This window comes from Neomonachus schauinslandi, chromosome 9 (assembly GCF_002201575.2).
Source record: "Neomonachus schauinslandi chromosome 9, ASM220157v2, whole genome shotgun sequence".
Taxonomy (NCBI): domain Eukaryota; kingdom Metazoa; phylum Chordata; class Mammalia; order Carnivora; family Phocidae; genus Neomonachus; species Neomonachus schauinslandi.
The window spans coordinates 83,176,111-83,200,559 of NC_058411.1; the positions used below are offsets into that span (position 1 = coordinate 83,176,111).

General features: G+C 41.5%; 1 protein-coding gene across 1 annotated transcript in view; it reads left to right on the forward strand.

Moving 5' to 3' along the window:
* GANC (glucosidase alpha, neutral C) overlaps nt 1-16,001 on the forward strand; it is a 60,933-nt gene extending 44,932 nt beyond the window's left edge. The window contains exons 15-22 of the mRNA XM_021695743.1: nt 473-716; nt 2,114-2,182; nt 3,766-3,838; nt 8,028-8,102; nt 10,100-10,213; nt 11,645-11,757; nt 15,196-15,299; nt 15,892-16,001. Coding sequence (XP_021551418.1) covers nt 473-716; nt 2,114-2,182; nt 3,766-3,838; nt 8,028-8,102; nt 10,100-10,213; nt 11,645-11,757; nt 15,196-15,299; nt 15,892-16,001 — 902 coding nt within the window. The remainder of the gene's footprint in view (nt 1-472; nt 717-2,113; nt 2,183-3,765; nt 3,839-8,027; nt 8,103-10,099; nt 10,214-11,644; nt 11,758-15,195; nt 15,300-15,891) is intronic.
* Nucleotides 16,002-24,449: the final 8,448 nt, after the last annotated feature.

Genomic DNA, 24,449 nt, shown 5'->3' on the forward strand with positions numbered 1-24,449 from the left:
GGAACATACAGAAATGTTGATCTTGTAGTAAAACCTTTTTTTTTTTAAAGATTGTATTTATTTGACAGACACAGCGAGAGAGGGAACACAAGCAGGGGGAGTGGGAGAGGGAGAGGGAGAGGGAGAAGCAGGCTTCCCGCGGAGCAGGGAGCCCGATGTGGGGCTCGATCCCAGGACTCTGGGATCATGACCTGAGCCGAAGGCAGACGCTTAACAGACTGAGCCACCCAGGCGCCCCAAAACCTTGGACCTTTTGATAAGAAAAAGAGGATTCAAAGAGAATATTGTCAGATCCCCAAACAGGCTGAGTTTTGAAATATGTGCTCCCTAATTTCAGGCCACAGTGTTGTCCTGGCACTTTGAGTGCACACACAGCACGTTTGTCCTGGCAGTCTTCAAGCCCTTACCTTACCTGGGTGCAACATTCGTTAGAAGCCCGGTTTCCTCACTCGGCCTCTGTCTGTCTAATCAGCTGATGTAGGCGGCTTCGTCGGGAATCCAGAGGCGGAGCTGCTAGTGCGATGGTACCAGGCTGGGGCCTACCAGCCCTTCTTCCGTGGCCACGCTGCCATGAACACCAAGCGGCGGGAACCCTGGCTCTTTGGGGAGGAACACACCCGGCTCATCCGAGAAGCCATCCGGCAGCGGTACACCCTCCTGCCCTATTGGTATTCTCTGTTCTACTGCGCGCATGTGGCTGCTCAGCCCGTCATGAGGTAAACAGGCTTCCCCGGTTGCGGGCCCCAGCAGCCAATCTACGGCAGAAAACCCCGGCCATTGGGGAAGGGAGTAATTACACAGTGATTTCAAGAGAAAAGCCATGTGTTTTTAGTCAAATGTCCTTCAGATTACTGAGCACCAACTGTGAGCAGGGTCAAGGAGTTGAGGTCACAGAAAAACCGGACCCCCTGCTATTTTGTGATTCAAGTGTTAATACCTGATAGGAGACAGATTTTTTAAAGAAAAAGAAAGTGACTGTAACTGAATTCGCTACTTAATCCACAAGAATCCTCTCATGAACAATTTATTCCGCCAGTCTTAGGCTGCATCTTACCTTAGAGCTAAACCATTCCAAGTTTGAGGTGAACATTTTTCCCATAGTATAAATTATATTCTGATTCTATTTTAGAGGCAGGATGTGAAAAACCAACTTTCTAGGTTAGAGAATGATACAAAGACACATAATACACCGAGGCTTCCAGATCAGCTGATCCTAAACCTGGCTCAGATAAGAATCACCTGGGGAGCTTTTTAAAACTCTAGATTTCAAGGCCACACCCCCAGGCCTACTAGGAATCTCCTTGGGTAGGTGTCAGGATCTAGATTTGTTATAAATTTCCCTGGTGATTCTAGACATCAGCCAGATTGAGACTGCTGCTTTGTTACTATTCAGTAGGAAAGTGATATATTTTTACAGAGGCTAGTGAATAAACTAAAAATAAGTTTCTCTTACTTAAAAATATCCTTTACTCATGAGGTTGAAAAAAAAAGAACCATTAAGTTGATATCCAGCTGCACAGATAATGAAGATTTTATTATCTTCATAAACCCAAATGCCTCCTAGATAGTTGTGTAAAACAATAATAATAAAAAAAACAAAAACCACACAACAGTTTCTCAACCCTCCAAAAATGTTGCCTGCTTGAAAACAAGTAAAACCAATTCTTTTCATTTAAATAGATAATGATTAAGGATGCATGCATGAAAGGCAGTGACAGCATGAAAACATGGCACAGATTTTATATCATTATAAAATAATGGTTTTACAAACATTTAATTTGTTCCATACTGAATGTGTTAGGCGTTTGGACTTGTGCAGAGCTCTGATTCTGCCTTCAGAGTAGTATTTAGTACTCAACAATCAGAAGGAAAAATTGTAGGTACCAGAATTCTCAATCTGTCATTGGAACATTTCAGCAAGTAGATAGCTCTTTAACATTAGAAAAAGATACTAATCCTAGCAATTGCTTATAAAATCTTAAATCATGAAAAGAATCTTGGCTCTTTGGCTTTTCCAGTTTCCTTTGAATAGTTATAAAATTGAAAATAAAAGTGATTTAATAGTAATAAAACATCTAATGATGTTGAAATAAGAATTTTTTTCTTTTCCCAGACCTCTGTGGATAGAGTTCCCAGAGGAACTAGACACTTTTGGTGTGGAAGATGAATACATGCTGGGTGAGCATTTCTTGATTAATTATCATTATGATAAATACTGTAATTATGTTTTTGTTATATTTCCTAATGTAAGAGCACTAAAAATCAATCCCTAATCTCAGGAAAACCAAAAAAAAAAAAAAAAAATTCTGTCATTAAGATTTTTAGTGTATTAGTGGACTGATAGCTCTCTTCTGTGGTCAGGTAGCACTTCTCATATTGTTAACTTCACATAAACCCATTCTATTTGTGGATGCAATTTGAGATTCTTGTTCTGGATTCACTCCTGGGCCTAATGATACCCCTGTAGGGAATGGAAGTAGAAAACAGTAGACCAGATGGTTACAGTAAAGATTGAGAGAGCTTATTACTTCATGGGCAAAACAGAGTTATTGGTGGTGGTGGTGGTGGTGGTGGCCTCTTCTTTAACAAGGGTTGACCACCAAATCCAGGATATGGAGGTTTATCATCTTGGGAATAGGACTCAAGAAACCAAGCTCAACAGAGAGTTGCCCAAAAGGTGCATCCTATTTCTAAAAAGCAGAAATCCTAAAATGTAAAAAGCCTAGTGCTACCTCTCCACTCATTCTTAGGTCTCAGTTTAAATAGCTACTCCCTTGGAGAACATTTCCCTGACCAGAATTGCTTCTAATAGCTAATTACACCCAACTATAGTCAAAGTCAGTCCCTCTTATTACATAACTTTCATTCCATTTTGTGCTTTTGCCTCTAATTAAATTATAATATCTGTCTATACTGACTGCAAACTCCATGAGGACAGGGACACTGTCTTATTTGCCACTGTATCTCCAGAGCCTAGCATAATACCTGGCACTCAGCCGGAACTCAGTAAATATTTGTACAATTTTAAAGAGTAAATTCTTTTTTTTTTTTTTTTTTTAAAGATTTTATTTATTTATTCATGAGAGACAGAGAGAGAGAGAGGCAGAGGGAGAAGCAGGCTCCCAAGGAGCAGGAAGCCCGATGCGGGACTCGATCCCAGGACCCTGAGATCATGACCTGAGCCGAAGGCAGACGCTTAACCATCTGAGCCACCCAGGCGCCCAAGAGTAAATTCTTAAATGGATGAAATTTACATACATGTGGAGCCACAGTCAAAACAAAATTAATAATCCAGATTGCCTTTAAGAGAATTACAGCCTTCCTAATGATAACTGCCCGTGGATATACTCCTATCCATGCTGATCACACTTCTGGATAACAGTTGTAGGCTCACTGTTTTCAAAATCACTAACAGCAGGCAATGACGCACCTGGAGAAACGCGACGGCTCTTTCAGACTCCCGGCACACTAGCAGCTATGTGCAAATGAGATTGATAGACCGTGTCAGGGTCCCTCCCTATTATCCCAATATGCCATAAGTGGATGAATGATAAGTAAGAATACAGTCACTGGTTTGAGCACCAGACCTCTTTCTAATAATGCGTCTCTCTGATGAATCATTGGTTCAACTAACCAAGGTCTCTACTTTCACCAAGTTCATGGTTGAGTGGTCTCCAAAACCACAGAAGCACTGAAAGGAGAAGGATGTTTTCAGACCTCTTGGAATGATAATTCAACTTTATTTCTTCTCTGTTTTTCAGGAAGTGCTTTATTGGTTCATCCAGTCACAGAACCAAAAGCCAGCACAGTTGATGTGTTTCTGCCAGGATCAAATGAGGTAAGAATATATGACAAACAGCCATGTATCTTGCCTGTCTCCTATCTCCTCCCTTCATTCGATGAATTAGCCCCTGTTAGGAAATAGATTTCTGCATCATGCAGTTGTGAAGACAGCCCAAATGCCTGTAGCAACTGAAGATTCTTGTAGGTCACGACCTCAATGGAAGAGTGGGGAGAAATTGATGAATAGGGAGAACACCAAGGAAGGTCAGCATGGTTCTTTACCTTCACACTTGGACTTGTGTAAGTGACTCCTTGTAAACACAGGAAGAAATTTTTAGTCTGCTAAGAGGTATCAGTCGCTGGGGGGAAGCATAAGTAAAAAAGACTTTGCTCTTTGTTTCTGGCTCTATCTAAATTCTAAGTTTTTGGTACCAAAACCCGGTCTCCAGACACTCACCAAAGTGGGTAAAAAGTAACAGTGGTGACTTTCCTTTATGCTCCTCTAGCCTCCCAGCTCTTTTGTTGGTTATTGTCATTGATTATTATCACAGTATAAAATATCACCCTGCACTGCTGGAACCCAGGGCATTGAACCCAGGCAGGGCCCAGGGAAGAGGTAGGATTAGCCCCTGGGCTGCAGAGCAGAGGGCCATGGAGAAGAACAGCAACAGCCTCCAGGGACAGACCAAGGATATATGCAGAGGGGCCAGGAGAAGAGGCAGGGCAGAAACTTGGGGCACCAGACCAGGAAAAGAGGGTATGGAATGGGGAGCAAGGAGGAGACAGATCCTGGAGAGAGTCCTTGAGCACTGGAGCATCATCAGAGGCTTCTGCAGGCAGGGGGAGGAGGCATGAAGGTTACCAAACTGATGTGAGACCTCCATGTCAAGATATTCCTGGACTGACTCTGGAAAACAGTATGGAGGCTCCTCAAAAAGTTAAAGATAGAACTACCCTGTGACCCACCTACTGCACTGTTAGGTATTTATCCAAAGGATACAAACATAGTGATTTGAAGGGGCACATGCACCCCAATGTTTATAGTAGCAATGTCCGTGATAGCCACACTATGGAAAGAGCCCAGGTGTCCATTGACAGATGAATGGATAAAGAAGATGTGGTATATATATACAATGGAATATTACTCAGCCATCAAAAAATTGAAATCTTGACATTTTCAATGACGTGGATGGAACTATAGTGTATTATGCTAAGCTAAATAAGTCCATCAGAGAAAGACAAATAGCAAATGATTTCACTCGTATGTGGAATTTAAGAAATAAAACAGAAGAACATACGGGATGGGGCAAAAAGGGAGAGGGAAGCTAACCATGGAAGACTTTACAGAGAACAAACTGAGGGGTCATGGAGGGACGTGGGTGGGGGACGGGCTAGATGGACGATGGGCTTTAAGGAGGGCACTTGCTGTGATGAGCACTGGCTGTTGTATGTAAGTGGTAAATCACTAAATTCTACCCCTGAAACCAATATTACACTATACATTAACTAAAGTTTAAATTTAAAAATATATATCTCTCTATTCCTGGACTGTCTAGGCAGGTGGTGAGGTCGCTGAGCCCGCTGCGCTCGCTGCTTAGGACTGTCCAGTGCTGGCGTGGCAATACCGTGAAACACCGCTGCCAGTGGTCTCTGTCCATCCAGCTCTGTGTGTTTGCTTGGGCTAGTTTCCTGAGGCCACTGTCACAACTTACCACAACCCTGGTGGCTTGAAACAACACAAATGTATCCTCTCCCAGTTCTGGAGGCTTGAAGCCCCAAACCAGGGTGTCGGCAGGCTTGGTTCCTTCTAGCAGTCCTGAGGGAGCATCTCTTCCATGGCTCTGTCCTGGCTTCTGGCGGCCGCCCGCTGTCCTTGTGGTTCCTGGCTCTGCAGCCACGTCACGTCACTCCAATCTACGCCTCCGTCTTCACGCGCCTTCTCTGTGCGTCTGTGTCTCCTCTTCTGTTGCTCCTATGGGTGATGTGATGACATTTAGGACCCACCCGGATAATCCCAGATAATCTTCTAATCTCAAGATCCTTAATTTAATCAAATTTGTTACCATAGAAAGTAATATTCACTCCTTCCCAGTATTAGGACGTGCATATAACTTTTTGAGGGGCCACTTCAGCCCACTACGCTTGTCTTTATTGATAAGACAGTACCCAGGCTTTTCTCCAGAATGTTCATCAATTCTGTTCTTTCCTCTTGGTTTCTCCAGTAATTTGTAGTTCTGAAGATGAGGACTCTTTATAAAGGTTCCCCCACCAAGTAAAAACCTGAGAAAAAGGTTGAATACAACAACAGCTAAATAAATTGTCCTGCCAAGCACTTCACTGAGAGTTTCTCAAGTCGATTTTAACAAAGCAGTAGGCTCCCATTAAGAGGAACTAGCTCCCCTTCTGACGTAGCCACAGATTAATTTTTTAATTAATTTTTTAATTAATAAAAACATTTTATTAATGACCTATCATCATTGCAAGCACACTGCAATGACTGTGTAACATATTCCTTCAACACTATTTCCCTGAGTGTTCTGTGATTGTTTCTCTCACTACATCTTCAAAACCCTAGGTAGATGAGCCAAGCCATTTCTTGCCAGATTTTTACCTCACCAGTTAGCTAGTCCCACATCACACCGTGCAAGGGGGCTACCTACAGTTCCTCGTTGTCACTCTTCCCCATATTTCTAGATGGCCCATTCCCTCTATTTGAAGTCTTTGCTCGAATAGCTTTTTCTCAGTGAGGCCTTCTCTGACCACCTAGTTAAGATTACAGACCACTCCCACTGCCCCGGTACTGTCCAGCCCCCCTTCATATTCATCCTTCATTTTTCCCACAGAACCTGACACCTTTAACATTCTAGATATTTACTGATATGTTTTGTTGATGATCTTTCTCTCCCATTAGAATGTTAGCTTCTTAAGGGCAGTGATTTTCCTCTGTTATGTTCACTCTCTATCCCCAGCATCTAGAAGGGTACCTGACAGGTAGTAAGCCTTCAGTTAAGTACTTGCTGAGGAGCTTGGTGACTGAGCACTAGGTCTGATCTACATAGTACTTTATACCAATTTTACTCTTCCAAGGCTGGGGACCTTTGTGTATAACACCAGAGTACACACCCTATACATATACCTCTTACTCTAATTAGTTCTGGAAATGGTAGACAGGTAATCCCAAAATCTTATGTAAGTCCATTTTTTTGTTTTGTTTTATTTTTTACCTTTCACTCCCACTACTCTATCTGAAGCTCCTGGAATTTGTCAAAGAAAGCTAAGACAATATCTCCCATAAACACAGACACAGAAATCTTTGACAAAACATTAGCAAATTGGATCCAGCCAAAGATAATACATAGAGACAAGGTGGGGTTGATCCTGTTGAATTGAGAGTTCACTGGAGCTGACGATGGTCAGGCCACAGCCCTCTCACCTTCACCGTGGGACAGGGCAGCTCTAGAAAGCATGTGGTAATCCCAGGAGGTGACCTTGTGAAATAGACTGTGGCTGCCAGAAATCATACTGGGCTAAAAAAGAGAAAAAGAGGTTTTTGTTTCCATGCTGCTGCTGGTGGTGGTGATGTCTTAAGGATTTGTCCTATCAAATTACTCTGTAGGACCTTCTTGGTACTTCAGCAACTAAACCGCCTTGACCAGGATCCCAGATAAGAATTTGAACCTTGTCCCTGAATTGTACTCTGCTAAAAAATGATACTATAGTAGCGATCCAAGTTTCCATTTGTCTTTCTCCTGGGTCTGTGTCCTTCTCTGACACTTCCCTTTTCTCCTGCCTCATTTGTAATTTATTTGCTCACAATGTGCTTTTCTTCCTTGGTACTGCTTTTTCTTTCTTCCATCATCTTTTTTACTATAAACACATTAAGTTTATAAGACAACCAGACTATAAAATCCACGAGGGCAGGAACTCTGTCTTTCTGTTCACCCATGCGTGCCCAGCAGTGCTGGGCATGTGGTAGGTTGTTGGGTAAATAACTTGGATGGATGGATGGACAAATGAATGGCCTTTTAGTGAACTTAATCCATCACAGTACTAGGTTAGTCCTTTTGGGGTCTTCTTAAAAACATATGTTCTTGCTAACTTCTACTTAAGATTTTTTTTTAAATTATACTTATTTTAGCATTCCAGTTATTTGAAATCCAGATAAATGAATGCTTTACTGAATAATGAGATTGTGAGCAGACTTGCTCATATACTCTTTTTCATTAGGGTCTGTTCCTTTCCAGGTCTGGTATGACTATAAAACATTTGCTCATTGGGCAGGGGCACGTACTGTGAAGATCCCAGTAGCCTTAGACACCGTAAGTCATTTTCAGGCTGTTATTTTTACCTGTTGTGTTATATCCGTCTGCTTGGGCTGCCACCATAAAATACCACAGACAGGGTGGCTTAACCAACAAAAGTTTATTTTCTCACAGTTCTAGATGTCCCAGATGAAGGTGCCAACAATTCACTTCCTAGTGAGGACTCTCTTCCTGACATGTAGGCAGCCACCTTCTGGCTGTGTCCTCACGTGGCAGAGGGAGAGAGTGAGCTCTCTTAATGTCTCTTCTTATAGACACTAATCCTATCAGTTAAGGCCCCACTTTCTGACCTCATTTAACCTTAATTACCTCTTTCAAGGCCCTATCTCCAAATACAGTCACATTGGTGGTTGGGGCTTCAACATATGAATTTTGGGGGGACACATTCAGTCCATACCATATGCCTACATAGAAAGAACCAAGGGCATTAGTGTTCTAATTAAAAACATTTAATTGTACACCTTAAATGGGTGAGTTGTATGGCATGTGAATTATACCAATAAAGCCGTGAAAACGTGAGATGAAAATATCCACGTATAGCCTGATTTCAGAGTATGAAGCGTCAAGGACAAACAGCTCTTCCCCATATATTTCCATTTGTACGCCTAAGAAAAATAATAACTCTGAAAACGGAGTAAAAATGGCGGTCACCACACACACCATACAGAATGTCCTCCTACAGGACCAAGTCACAAAACATGAGTTTTCAGTTGTAACCCTGGCCCTCTAGGCCCAAGGGAAGGCTGTCAGTTACGATGGTAGAGTCAAGGGGGCCCATCCAGACTGAACTTGTGAAGGTAAGTTTGCTCTTGCCGCTAAATCACAACCACTACTGCAGACCCTAAGTAGTGTTAGGATTAATACAGATATATTGACGTTATTTTTTAAAGCTGTTATCAGTAGTATGAACTCCATAATGAAATGATTTCAGATGTCAACTTTCAGATCTGAAAGATCCTTAACATTCATCTACTCCAATCCCTCGTGCTTACAGGTGAAGAAACTGAGTTCAGAGAAGTTAAATTACTTGTCCGGGGCTGTGGCTAGATTGTGGCAGAACTGAGATAAGACCCCAGATCAGCTGCACTCCCACTTCAGAGCCCATTCTTTACTAACTTACTACCTCGGTCTTTGGGGAAAAAAGAAAAGAAGAAGTAATTGGTTGATGAGGGGGAGATAAATGTGCTTTACTTCTTGCTGCCAACTGTGAGTCAGAGGGTGGACATCTTAACTACTCCACCGTCACTCCCAACTTCACTTATATTCTTGTACTTTTTTCCCTCTTGTACTCAGAGCGAAGTACAAGCCCCCGTATGATCCAAAGAGCTTCCTTACAGAGGATTGTATGGGGACGCAGGAAATTTCCTGGGCTTTCCTTGCTGGGAATGCCATTCCAGAACCATAGGTGTGGGCCATGCTTATAAACCTGTGGTTAGAGTCACTTCAGGTGTCTTTGGTGGCCTCTACAACAGAAGTTTCACAAATTTACTCTCAGAACTGAGTCCGTCACCCTGGTGATTCAGGGAAGCAGGGAGCAGGAAGAGTGTAGACTCTAGTAAGGACAGAGTCATCTCCCTGAAACCAAGAAACCATAATATTTTATATGCACACATACATACATGTGGGCCTACTTACACAGGTACAAAAACTCACTCCTTAGCAGGGCCCTAGAAATAAACATGTGTATTATTTGGCAAGAAAATTAAAAATACAAAATAGGAACTACTGATAGGATAGGCAAAATAGATAACAAATTGATGAAGGGTGAGAAGTTTCCCTGATAATTAAAAAATGGACCACTTCTTAGTCTTGGAACTCTTTTCCTTTTAATGCCATGGCTTCCATATTTTCCACCTGTGTGCTCACAAATTTCTTTCACCTTTGAGTCTATACTTGTAAAGAGTGGGAGTCTTGTATAATGAAATATTTTTAGATTCTACATTGAAATTGCTTTCTACGAATACTCCTTCCCTGAGCATATTGTTCTGTTACAGATACCGGTATTTCAGCGAGGTGGAAGTATAGTACCAATAAAGACGACTATAGGAAAATCCACAGGCTACATGACTGATTCCCCATATGGACTCCGGGTGGCTCTAAGCACTAAGGTATTTGGAAAATGTTACCTTTACACATCTCATTCGTTACTACTTCATCTCTTTACAGGAGTAGTGGCCTTTTGAGTATGTGACACTATGTAAAAATGATAAGCCCCAGTGATGGGATGGGTGCTTCTGATGTTTTTCTAGAAATCAAAGTTTTGAATCATTTCTGAATCATAGTCCAGCTTACCTGGCTTTTCTGGAATTGTTCTGAAGAGAACTCTAAGAACTAGAAATGATAAAAATTTCCTCCGGGGCACTGTGACCCTTGGTGCTCTGCAGCTTGGCATTGATTACCACTGGACTAATTGACCATTGGGCCTAGTCAGCCTGCCACATGGATTAGCCCTAAAACTCAGTCTCCTATAAAAAGGTGCCTATATCTATGCAACATTTCAGGAACACCAGCCCCACACAATGACTCTGTTCTCATCAGATGGCTCAAATAACTAAGATCTGGGGTAAAGCTCAGAAGGATCCAGAATTTGTATGTCCTTTTTAGAAGATTTTTTTTTTTTTTAAAGATTTTATTTATTCATTTGAGACACAGAGATACAGAGAGAGAGAGAGCATGAGCAGGAAGAGAGGCAAAGGGAGAGGGAGAAGCAGGCTCCCCACTGAGCAGGGAGCCTGATGCGGGACTCGATCCCAGGATCCTGGGATCATGACCTGAGCCGAAGGCAGATGCTTAACCATCTGAGCCACCCAGGCACCCCTTTAGAAGACCTTTTGAGCCAAATGAAACCTATAGCAGACTCCTTTCCTGTCCATTTGCCCACCTATTGTACCAACACAAACTCTTCCTCTTCTACAGGACTGAACACAAATTCATACTCTTATGCAAATATAAAATAATTAAGCTTGCTTTCCCATCTGTTTCACTTAGGACATTCTTATTGGGCCAAATTACGAGCCTCAGACCACAGAATAAATACAAGAGACTCAAGATCCATAGCACATCAAGCATTGTCAATGAACAGTAAACAGCCATTGGCGTGCTGTGACTTTGTTTGACATGCCAGAGGGGTCCTCCTACTGAAAGGAAATAGGAGCCAGATGCTATCCTATAAGTGGAGGGCTTCTAAAGATAGCTAATCTCATCCATTATATACTAAATTTTTTTAGCTTTAGTTTCATTCTGTGAACTTTTTTCAAAGAAGCCACCTATGCCACTGACCATATTTTGTAGTTTAAATTTTTTTCAACAAGATCTTACTCTTTGAGCTCCTCTTACGTGACTTCCTTATTCATATTATTTCACTAATGGGTATTGAATGTATATATTTATATGACTACATTGTACAGCTTGAATATTAAGTTTTTGTTTAATAAAATTCTTCACAAATTTTTTACTTCCTTTAGGGGGTGACATGCTTTTCCTAGTAAGCTATTATATAAGCACATTCTCTATCTATGTTTCTATGTTTCACTCTCCAGGATTCTGCCATGGGTGAATTCTATCTCGACGACGGCCATTCATTCCAATACCTCCACCAGAAGCAATTCTTGCACAGGAAGTTTTCATTCTTGTCAGGTGTTTTGATCAACAGGTAAAAAGCTGTGTGCTTTCTTAAATATGCGATCCTCAAAAACACAGCTAATATTTTAAGGTACTACTTAAATTATTGATGGTCATTTATGGAGTGTTTTTTTCAGCTTCACTAAATAATTGACAAGCACAATTCTAACGTATTTAAAGTGTACAACATGGTGAGTCACTACATGTATATACTGTAAAAGGATTCCCACATCAAGTTAATTAACTCATCCATCACCTCACATATTTACTTTTTGTGTGTTTGTGAGAACACTTAAGTTCTACTCTATTGGCAAATTTCAGTTATACAATATAGTATTGTCAACTGTGGTCACCATCTTATACATTAGATACTCAGACCTTATTCATCTTATAACAGAAAGTTTGTACCCTTTTACCAGCCTCTCCCTATTTCCATTTGCAAATACAAACAATTTTATTTCTTCCTTTCCAATTTAGATGCCTTTTATTTCTTTTTCTTGCCTAATTGCTCTGGCTAAGATGTCCAGTACTATGTTAAACAAAAAGGTGAGAAGTGTGCATCCTTTTCTTGTTTCTGATCTTGATTCAGCTTTTCCCCATTGAGTATGTTAGCTGTGGGCTTGTCACATACAGCTTTTATTAAGTTGTGGTACATTCTTTCTTTTTCTTTTCTTTTTTTTTTTTTTGAGAGAGAGAGAGCAGGAGCATGGGAGTGGGAAGGGGCAGAGGGAGAGGGAGAGAGAGAATCTTAAGTGGGCTCCACACTCAGCATGGAGCCCGATATGGGGCTCCATCTCACGACCCTGAGATCATGACCTGAGCCAAAATCAAGAGTTGGACACTTTACCCACTGAGCCATCCAGGCGCCCTGAGGTACATTCTTTCTATACCCAGTTTTTTGAGTTTTTATCATGAAAGGATGTTGAATTTTGTCAAATGCTTTTCCTATACCTACTGAAATAATCATATTATTTTTGTCCTTTTTTGTTAAGGTAATGTGTCACATTTATTGATTTGCCTATGTTGATGCATCTCTGTATCCCAGAAATAGATCCCACTTGATCATGGTATGTGGTCCTTTGTTGAGGAATTCTACATCTGTGTTCCTCGAGGATATTGGCCTGTAATTTTCTTTTCTTGTACTGTCCTTGCTAGCTTTAGTATCAGGATAATGCTGCCCTCATAAAATGAATTTGGAAGTGTTCCATTTTTGGAAGAATTTGAAAAGGATTGATATTCTTTAAATGTTTGATAGAATTCAACAGTGAAGCCATCTGGTCCTGGACTTTTCTTTGTTGGCAGTTTTTTGTTTACAGATTCAGTATCCTTACTAGTAATTGGTCTGTTCAGATTTTCTGTTTCTTCATGATTCAGTGTTGGTAGGTTGTATGTTCTAGGAATTTATCCATTTCTTCTATTTTATCCAATATATTATTAGCGTGTAATTGTTCATAGTAGTTTCCTATGATCCTTAGTATTTCTGAGGTATCAAATATAACATCTCCTCTTTCATTTCTAATTTTATTTATTTAAATTCTAGTATAGTAAACATACAGTGATACGTTTCTGATTTTATTTGAGTCCTCTCTCTTTTTTTGTTGGTGAGTCTAGCTAAAGATTTGTCTATTCTGTTTATTTTTTTTTAAACTAGCTCTTAGTTTCATTGATCTTTCCTACTGATCTTTTTAGCCTCTGTTCCATTTATTTTCACTCTGATCTTTGTTATTTCCTTCCTCCTACTAACTTTGGGCTTAGTTTGTTCTTCATTTTATAGTTCCTTGAGGTGTAAAGGTAGATTGTTTATTTAAGATTTTTCTTTTTCTTAATATAGGCACTTATTGCTATAAACTCCCCCCTTAGAATTGCTTTCGCTGCATCCCATAAGTTTTGGTATATTATGTTTCCATTTTAATCTAAGATATTTTATTTACCTTTTATTTTTTTGTTTGTCCCATTGGTTATTTAGGGGCATGTTATTTAATCTCCATATATTTGTGAATTTTCCAGTTTTCTTCTTGTAATTGATACCTACTCATCTACCATTATGGTCATAAAAGATGCTTAATATAATTTCAGTCTTTTTAAATTTGGTAAGACTTGTTTTTAGTTTAACGTATGGTCTGTCCTGGAGAAAGTTCCATGTGTGCTTGAGAACGATATGTATTTTTCTGCTGTTGAATGGAATGTTCTATATATATCTATTAAGTTTATCTGGTCTAACATGTAGTTTAAGTTCACATTTTCCTTACTGATTTTCTGTCTGGATGATCTATCCATTGTTGAAAATGGGGTATGTAAGTCCTCTGCTATTACTGTATTGCCATCTATTTCAACCTTCAGATCTGCTAATACTTGCTTTATATATTTAGGTGCTCTAATACTGGGTGCATAAATACTTACAAATGTTATATAGCCTCTTAGTGAATTGACCCATTATATAACTATCTTTGTTGTCTCTTATTACAGTTTCTGGCATAAAGTCTGTTTTGTCTGATATAAATATTAGCTACCCCTGCTATTTTTTGGTCTCCATTTGCATGGAATATCATTTTCCATCCCTTCACTTTCAGTCTGTATGTGTCCTTAAAGCTGAAGTGGGTCTCTTATAGGCAGCATATAGTTGGGTCTTGACTTTTTAACCATTCAGCAACTCTGTCTCTATTGATTGGAGGATTTAGTTCAAGTTACTTAAAGTAATTATTGATAGGTGATTTGGGGTCCCATACTCAGGTGGGGGCCTTAACACTGGGGCAGTAGGAGTATGGTCCAAACCTTTCACTCTTCAGGGAGAAGTTGGGAGTTCCCCTCCTAATTGTATGGCACTGTCCCCGGGGTAGTGGTCACGGTGAGCATGTTTCAGCCTTTCCTACCTGATTTGATGTGGCTATTTCCTCAGTCACCTGATGTATAAGAGTCACTCAGCTAGTTTCTGTATCTCTAAGAGGGAATTGCTCCACAGCTTTACATTTGGCGCATCTGTGGGAGGAAGGAAATTCAGGGGCCTCTTATGTTGCCATCTTGGTCTGGAGTTTCTCTGAAGTATTTTTCAATCCCTCTGTGAACCTTCCTTCCTTATTGTCTCCATCTTCCTGTTCTTCACTCTCTAAAAAATAAAAAATTCAGTTTAAGTTCTGATTAATCCCATTTATCTGCCCATTCAGCAATTCGTTAAGTATCCGATTTCTTGAAATCTGATCTCAAGTCACATTTGAGACTTCAGTGTCCTTAGGTGATTTCTCTCCAAATGGCTTGTTAAATGGATTCTGGTTTGTCTACTGGTTAGGCAGTCCTCGGCACAGGGAATCATCGTTTCCATCTCTTCATCCTAGTAAACATGATAACCATATGGTTCATGCCTCCATAGGGAAAGATGGGAGGGGAACTCCCAAGGCTAGGATGTTGACCTAATAACCAGTCCAAACCCCTATTCCTCTCATTTTCCTAATACCACCTAATATCCATATTCCAGTTGTGCCGACAAAAGAGGTCATTATCCCAGCAAGTGTGTGGTGGAGCAGATCTTTGTCCTAGGCCTCAAAAAGCAGCCATCTTCTGTGACCACCCGTTCATCTGGTGAGAAAACAGGTCATTTGTTTGTGTAAACATGGAAGTATCTGCAGCAAAGAAATGATTAGTCCTAAAACTGATGTAGCACGCTTAGCCAAGTGGACCCCGCACTTTCTGATGGAGGTCAAATATACTGGTATCTAGGGGGAGCAAGGCCATCCTGCTTCTCCTCATCAACTGGGCTTTCTGTGAACTGTAAGCTGTTGATATTTTTCTAAGGGAAATTATTTGGGGCTTGAAATAATATTGTAGCTTCTCTGAATGTATTTTTGACTGTAGATGTCTGAAGCCCCAGAGAATCCTACCCATGTTTATGGAGTTATTTAAAGAGCTATATCCTTTCTTATCTACTGAATTTCTTGGATAAATCACTTTGTTCCTTACAATTTCCTTTCAACCAATGTTGCACTCAAAATGATGGAGTGTTTAATGTTTAAAAAATTCATGGACATCCATGGGTAAAAGTGCTATTAAATTGGATTCTCCCAGGTGGGGTATCAGGTTTTATGATCGAGTCAGAAATATTTTAGTTTCAAAGGAAAGATTTTTCTCTCCTAGATATTCATCAAATTTTTCCTGTTATTGTCCTGATATTTAGATGGTAAAGATGAGCCTGTGGCTTTTACATATTGTGCCCAAATGTCCACCCTGCGGCTGGAAAAGCTGTCGCTGAACATCGGCGCTGACTGGGAGGTCCACGTCCGATGATGGTGCAGTGTACCCGGGCGAGCGTGGGAAGCAGCCTGCACCTTTCAGCCTTGCCCTTGGCCTCTTCTGAGATCTGTGCTGCATGCTAATTGACTTCTCTGGCTAAAAAGTATCCATTGATCAGCAGCTTACTAATGAGAATAGACTTCAGGTTTTACATTTTTAGAGGTACTAGTCATACTCTTTGTGTCAAACACCACTTCTTCTCCTAGATGCAAGTAGCCCTGCGACATTTATAGAGTTCATTAATCTTCCACTGCTTATTGGACCGTGGTGCTGTGGTAAACGCTGTGGCCCAATGAGTAGCTTCTCCTTGCATAGCTGCATGGGTTTGTTTGGTTGTTGTTGTTGTTTTTGTTGTTTTAAGGAAACTCTACCCCCAACGGGGGCTTGAACTCACAACCTGAGATCAAGAGTCGCATGCTCTACCAACTGAGCAAACCAGGCGCCCCTGGATGGGTCTGTTTATGTGAGATTTGGGCCAAGCGCACCTTGTGTGGCCCATTTGTGGAAGCTTGCCTCAGGCCACGCGGCAGAGTCAGGCCGGCTACAGCAGCTGAGTTACTCGAGGCCTGTCTCCAAGTGGACAGCAGCCTCTGGTACCCGGCCCCCCCAGTTAACTTTCACCCACTTAGACGTGGGCAAAACAACCCTTTTCTGCTTGTACTGCATACACCGCAGCAACAGAGAGTTACTCACCCCTAAAGACTGACTCAGAAGCAAAAGAGAATTCTTCTCCCTGTCATACTTTTTGGGCTTCAAAGTTCCTAATTAATCTTCTTAAAATCCTAATTTATCTTAATTGTTTTTACTAAATACTGTTTACTAGCCACAGAATATTTGTAACATGAGTAAGCTGTAGCTTATAATTAATAATAAAATGAATACCCATTTCCCCACTCCTGATCTTCAGAAATAGAACACAGGGCTGGGAGGAGGGTGAGGTAAGCGTACTTGCCTTGAGCAAAAAATTTAAGGGGATACAAAAAAAATGCAATCATCAAAATAAATGATATTTTAATGCAGTATTTTTTAAAAATCAAAATTAATGCAAAAAATAATAACAAAATATCAAAATTTTAAATAAAGACAGGATCGGTGTTACTGAGGTTTCCTTTTCCCTCAGGCTCCGATATGGCTTGGCATGGGCTAGAACATTCCAACAGCCCAGTCCCTCAGGAGCCGCCGGGGACCGCCCGCGGCCGGCCGCAGCATCTGTGGGACGACCCCGAGTCCTCGGCGCTCCTACACCAGTGCGCGTTTTCACGTGTCCTTCACCCAGCAGCTTGCCGACTGCCACTTCTGTGCCTTGTAGTCCCTGGGCCGCCGTACCCACCCCCTTCCCCCCCAATGCAAACCTTACCATCCCTTCAGGCCCCACCCAAATGCCGCTGTTCCGCTAAGCCTTTCTAACTACCCTAAAGACCCCGAGCCCCTGTACCCGTGAGCAGTGACGTTGCCCATCTGTGAAATGTTGCTGCACTTACAATGTGTGTTCTACTTCGCATCCTCAGGGGTGGTCCCTTAACGTTTCAGTCTTGTCTGTCTTGTTCCCTGGCTAGAGTGCATGTTCCTTAAGAGCACGTTACATTTGTCTTCTGTCAGCCAGAGCAGCGTTATCCTTGGCTTTCACTAACTACTGGCTACAAGTGGTTAACTGATGAATTTGGTTGATTAAAAAATGAGAATTGGGGCGCTTGGGTGGCTCAGCCGTTGAGCGTCTCCCTTCGGCTCAGGTCATGATCCCAGGGTCCTGGGATCGAGCCCCACATCAGGCTCCCTGCTCCGTGGGAAGCCTGCTTCTCCCTCTCCCACTCCCCCTGCTTGTGTTCCTGCTCTCACTGTCTCTCTCTCTGTCAAATAAATAAATAAAATCTTTAAAAAAAAAAATGAGAATTGAATGTATTTGTTTCTGATTTACTTTTCTGACAGGACTCTTCCCTCTAGACGAGTAGACATTGTGCATTTCCTCGTGGACACGTTTCATTATATCAGTTGAGATTTGGGCTTTGCACCGTTTGTCAGCTCATACAAACATTTGCAGATTCTTTGCTATTTCTGTAAGTTGTGCAATTCAGGAGAAAGGAGGAAGGTGACATTAGCTGAAGCAGTATTTCCCAGCTTCAGACTTACCTTAGCAAGCTACAGTAAGAAACTGAAAATGGGGTGCTTTTACCTAATATAAGTGATGGCTTTTAATAGCATTTAAAGTTGAATAATTAAGACCTATCTTTAGACGAACATCTATTGCATTTATTCTTCCATGTGAAGTATTTTGGGGGGAAGGAATGAATAAGAACTAGTAAATTGTGGGAAACTGCTCTACCTTGACCCAGAATGATACCGAAACGTTCACCTAGAGACATTGAGTGGAGAGAAATATAGTCTGGGTGTTAACTGTTCTCTGCCCTTTACTGCTTCTCCCCCTCCCCCACCCCCTTTCCTGCAGCTGTGCCCAGAGCGCTGTGTGGGGGTAAGTTGACCTGCAGGTGTTCGATTACCTTGTTGTGGCTAATTCTTGACATGTTACTCAGGAAACTGGATTTCATGTAAGAATTAGAATAATTTCCACAGGGATTGAAACAAAGCTCTCAAATGCATGATGTGTCTCTACTTAAGGCTTAAATGCCAAGGAATGAGTTGACAAATTAGTTTAAAATCAGAAACTGACCAACAGAAAAACAGGCAAAGGTAATTCGTAAAATAAAGTAAAACAGACAAAACAAGCATGAAGGGTGCTCAGCCTCATTAATAATCAAAGAAATGATTTTTTTTTTTTTTTTTTTTTGCCTGACTGGCCAAGATGAAAAAGAGTGAAAATGTCCAGTGCTGATGTTGGTGTGGGGACAAGTCATTCTCGTGCATCACAGGTGGAGTTATAAATAAGCATAACCTCTCAGGATGAGTATCTGGCAATAGTGTCAGAACTTTAAATCTGCATACTCTAACCCAGCAATTCCACTTCAGATAAATCAGATAAATTGCTCAGAGCTACTGATTGCAGTGTGATTTACACTGTGGAAAACTAGGAATAAGCTGTGTTCTCTAACAGGGGGCTGGTTAGATATAGCCCTTTCATACAGCAGAATACTATACAATTATTAAAATAATCTGTATGTACATCAACATAGATGAAACATTTTTGTTAAATGAGTGATTTCACTTATGTAAAAGTTATAAACTGAAATCGAGGGACATCCTATACTCTTCAAAATGTAAAGGCCATGAAAAACAGGTCTGAGGAAATGTTCTAGATTGAAGAGGGTACAAAAGAGACATGACAACAAATGTGTGTGTGATCCTGGGCTGGAATCTGGGCCTAAAAGGGCATGATTGGGACAGCTGGCAAAATTTGAATGGGATCTTTTGATTACACGGTAATATTCCTAATTTTGAGGATTATACTATAATTATATAGAAGAATTTCCTTGCTTTTAGGAAATACATACTAAGGTATTAAAGGGTAATGAGTCATCATTATCTTTAACATATTCTCAAATGGCTCAGAAAATGTATGTATGTATGAGAAGGAGACAAAACAGAAAAAGGCAAAATGAGTTTAAATGTTATAATTGAAGAAACTGGGTGAAGGATATATAGGAACTCTTTATGCTGTATTTTCCACTTTCCTATGTTTTAAACTATTAAAAAAAAAAAAGTTGAGCCATATCTCTATAATATCTAACAGCTTTAAACTGTTTGCTTTCTAGTATTGTAAAAGCTTATAAGCTGTGGCATATAAAATAGGATGAAACCAAGTTAATAAAAGAACATACCTCGATTCTAATGCTGCAGACCACTTCAGAATGTTCCTCAGATCAGCTCTTCTTCACCTGAGAAGCACTGGGCCACGTCAAGTCCTCTACTTCAGGGACACAAATCCCATCCTCTTGTTGGCTAGGACACAAAGGGGAGTTACTCAGATCTGAGGGCTGAAAGCCATCAGCAGAAGGGAGGAGAGGGAAGGAACAAAAGCTGGGAAGCAATGTGCTTTGTCTTGCAGAACCAGCAGCCAGCCAAGGAGACTCCCCAGCCAGGTGGTTCACCAGATGGCCTCTTATGTGAGCCAGTTTTGGCTGGTTTGGAGCTGAGGACCTGCCAAAGAAGCCCCCCTGAGTTGTCCTAAAGTTAACTTTAGCTCATTATAATACTAAGATCTCCTCCCATGGGCTGAGTTTTCTGCCATTTTTGAACATACAATGTATGCACTAGCATGTTGACATGCTAGGCATGCTCAGTTGAACCAAAGTGCCTAAGCATAGAATATCTCTAAGTTTCTTAATGTATATACAAGTTCCCTGCTCCTGCCCCCCAATACAGAGTTAAAGCTTCTTGTACTAACCCCACAGGAAGACAGTACTTTGAGAGCTATCTTCCCGTCCTTACTTGTAACAAGTAATAAAAAGGTCTTTGTTTTCAACTTACTTGGGTTGTGTTCAATTTAATGCACACCGAACGGCAAAGCCCTTGAGTTCAGTCGTACTCTGAGCACCAGGCCAGCAGCCCCTGGCCCTACACACGCACACTGTGGCAGCACTTTGTTGTTCCTTCACCACAGAGGTCTTACCTGACGGCAGCAGCTGACCAGAGAGCCTTCAGGAGGGCTCACACTAAGAAACAGAATACACGTGGGGCGCCTGGGTGGTTCAGTCGTTAAGTGTCTGCCTTCGGCTCAGGTCATGATCCCAGGGTCCTGGGATCGAGCCCCACATCAGGCTCCCTGCTCCGTGGGAGGCCCGCTTCTCCCTCTCCCACTCCCCCTGCTTTTGTTCCCTCTCTCACTGTCTGTCAAATAAATAAAATCTTAAAAAAAAAAAAAAGAAATAGAATACATGTTTACATGTTGATGGGGGCATTTATTTTAGGGCAGATGACCTGTATAGGGACCAGAGAAAGTCCTTCATGCATTTGGAAGGTCGGCTTGGTCACCATCCTTCTCTTCCCAGATCTGAGTTATCCAGAAGATCCTGGCTGTGGTAAATCTGAGGTGGTCGGTTCCTCACAGAAGTGATCCCAAGATTTGGCTCCAGTTTGACTAGGTACCAAGACATTGTCCGTCCAAGGAGGCTGATTGTATTTGAGACTGACCTATAGGACTAACTATGTTCTGGGCACAGCTCACTTCAGAATAGGTGAACTCCCATGTGTCAACACGACCAGGGCCAATCCCAGATCAGGCCATTCTCCTAAAGGCTCCCTAGAGGAGAAAGCACAGTCTGTCACCAAGAGTTTGTCTTAAAGTTGTGCTGAGCCCTATATCCTGGTTAACTAAAACCAGTGAATCTGGGGGTGCCTGGGTGACTCAGTCTGTTAAATGTCTGCCTTCGGCTCAGGTCCTGATCTCCAGGTGCTGGGATCAGCCTGCATCAGACTCCCTGCTAAGCAGGAGTCTCTCCTGCCTCTCCTTTGCTCCTGCATGTGTGTTCTCACTCTCTCTCTCTCTCAAATGAATAAATAAAAACCTTAAAGAAAAAAGCATGAATCCGATCACCATAGCCATAGAGAAAATCGCAATTCTGGAGTTTGGTCTGTGGGCAGGGTTCTTTCTCTTTTTCACACCTCTTTCAGTATCGGGGTATCATAATCATAGGCAGCAGAAACACAGTCAAAACACATAAATATCTGGAGCTTAATGGTTTTTCATCCATAACTGACCATCCTACCCAAGAACCTTCTGGGAAATGGAATTCCTATGACAACATCAACCTTTCCACTCTGCTTTTAAGATTTCCACCTACCAAACCTCCCGAATGCCTTGCATAAATCCCAGGGGCAGCACCCTCGACTAAAATAACTTCCAGGCCCAGGACATAGAAAGCCACTAGCAACTCCACTGGAAACAGATTACCATATTAACCACAGACAATGGAAGCCATATAAAGAGCATTCTAGGAGAAAGAAAGGATGGCATCTGATATCAGATCTGCCTGTCTTATGACCAGCTTCGCAAAAGACTGCAGTGCCCCAGAAAGGCCGGCCAGAATTCGACAGCTGCTTCTTGACAGTTGTTTCTAGCAGGGCTGTGGTATTAAATTCCTCTCCAGTCAGAGCTAAGGGAAGGGGAGCCCTCACTATTTATATGCAAGGATCCAGCGATCTTAAACCTAGCCCACATTATTGGAGTCCTAGTTACGCATTCAAGTCCCTCCCTGGAAATCCGAAAACCTGGGGTCTAGTTTGGTTCTGCAGCTGAGTGATCTTGGCTATGTCATTTAATCTTTCCAGGTCTTGGTTTCCTCATTTGTTGAAGAAAAGAGGTAATTTCTAAAATTCTGTGAGCTTTCCACGACCTCACTATAAAATTACAGCAGATATCTCAAGTTTCCTCATGTAAAATAGGGTTAATCAAACCCGCAAGGTGGTCATACAGATTTAAAATATTCTATGTGGGGGGACCTGGGTGGCTCAGTCGGTTAAGTGTCCGACTCTTGATCTCAGCTTAGGTCTTGATCTCAGGACCATGAGTTCAACCCCCATGTTGGCCTCCACACTGGACGTGGCGCCTACTTAAGAAAAAAAACATGTATCCTATTGAGTAAGGGATAGGTGGGGCTAGGTAGGGAGAGATAGGTAGGGGGCTACATGACTAGGCTCACGCAGGGGGCTACATGTTCAGGTTCATAGAAATCCTTCATGTGGAAAATGCTAAGGCGTACAAAACCAGAGATAAGGGAATATAATGAGACTAACAAGAATACCTCGTTTGTCTTAAATGTCAGAGACAAGGTATCTCTGTAACAGCTACAGCTGGACCACTGAAAATTACCAAACGTCAAAGAAAAAGTAAACATCGTGGTCTTAGTGGTAGAGACATCAAGATTTAAGTTCCCTAGTCAGTTCTCAATAAAAGACTACCAGGAAAGCTCACAGTGGCAACCCATTCGGGACCCATCTCACTCTAGAAAGCTTTTTTCTTTCCTTTCTGTTCCCCCCTTCACTAAATAAACTCACTTCACTTCACTTCACCCTTTTGTGTCCGCAAGATTCATTCTTCGACTCCGTGAGACAAGAACCCTGCAATCCTGTAACACTATGTGTATGGAAAGGAAAAAATAGTAACTTTACTTTGCAGAAACCTGGTAGATTCCACCTTAGCCAGATGATCAAGATTGCTGTCACCTGTGATAAAACACAGGTATATCATGTACCCCCAAATGAGAAGGGCATATGACCACTGTGATATTCTTTCCCCAAATCCATAACCTGTCTAATCAAATGAAAAACATCAAACTCAAGTTGAGGAATATTGTATAGCATGCCTGCCAAGTACTCTTCACCAGTCCCAAGTCATGAGACAAAGACTGTGGAACCATCAGAGATGGGAAGATCCTGGGGAGACATAACAGTTAAATGCAGTGCAGGAGCCCGAATCGGAGCCTGTAACAGAAGAGGAAAAAACAAAACCATTAGTGGAAACACTAAAGAAATCAAAATAATGTCTTTTGTAGATTAGTTAATAGTATTTTACCAGCATTAATTTCTTAGTTTGAATCATTGTACCATGGTTATGTAAGGTGTAAACATTAGGGGAAGCTGGGTGAAAGGCATATGGAAACTCTTACCATCTTGCAACTCTTTTGTAAATCTAAAATTACTTTAAAATTAAAAGTTTTGAAAGCTATGTGCAGTGGCTAACTCACAGCAGGCACTTAATGAATGATGGGTGTTATAAGCAAATGCATTGCTTCCAATAGAGTTAAATCAAAGAAATATTTATTGTTGGAAGAGACAGTGATACGAAGCCATTAGCTGGCCGTGTCGGTGCCGGAGGAACCATTCCAATCACAGACATTGCATGATGTTGGCTGAAATATGTTATAAAAACTAGTTCTTTATCCTTGAAGAGACTTCTGGGAATTGAAATGTGCAGCTCTTCACATGCTCATTCCCTGCCCTTTGTCCTTGGGCCCAGATTGGATTTCTCCCAGAAAGCAGGAGTTTCTACAGTTACTAACAAGCTGAATAAACCTTGTTTTTTAGACCTGCTAATCTGAGAGGGGGTTTTATCCACAACAATCGTTAAAGCAAAATGAATAGCACCTTGCACTCCATGTGTTTGATATTCCCATCCTACTACGACAATAGGCTCATTTTATCACACGCTCATGTTAGTTACTAAGTTACTTGGTGAGACAGCCAAGGAAAGCAAGGTCAGAGGGTGTGTGGCCCAGAGACAGCTCCTCCCCCCGGGACAAATAAGCCAAGATGCTTTGATTGCATTAGCAAAGCAATAAGAAGGGTAAGAAATTTCTCCTCACATAGGGACATTTCATTCAACAGATAGACAATACATATTTATTAAAAGCTTTCAATGTGCTTAACCCTGACAGTGGAATGGGGACCCAGGGCCCAGCTTCACAGAGCTTACTGTCTTGTAGGGCAAACAGGAAGCTCAATGAGCAGAAACAATAAAATGTGGGTGGGTGCCGTGAAATTTCAAGATGGTAT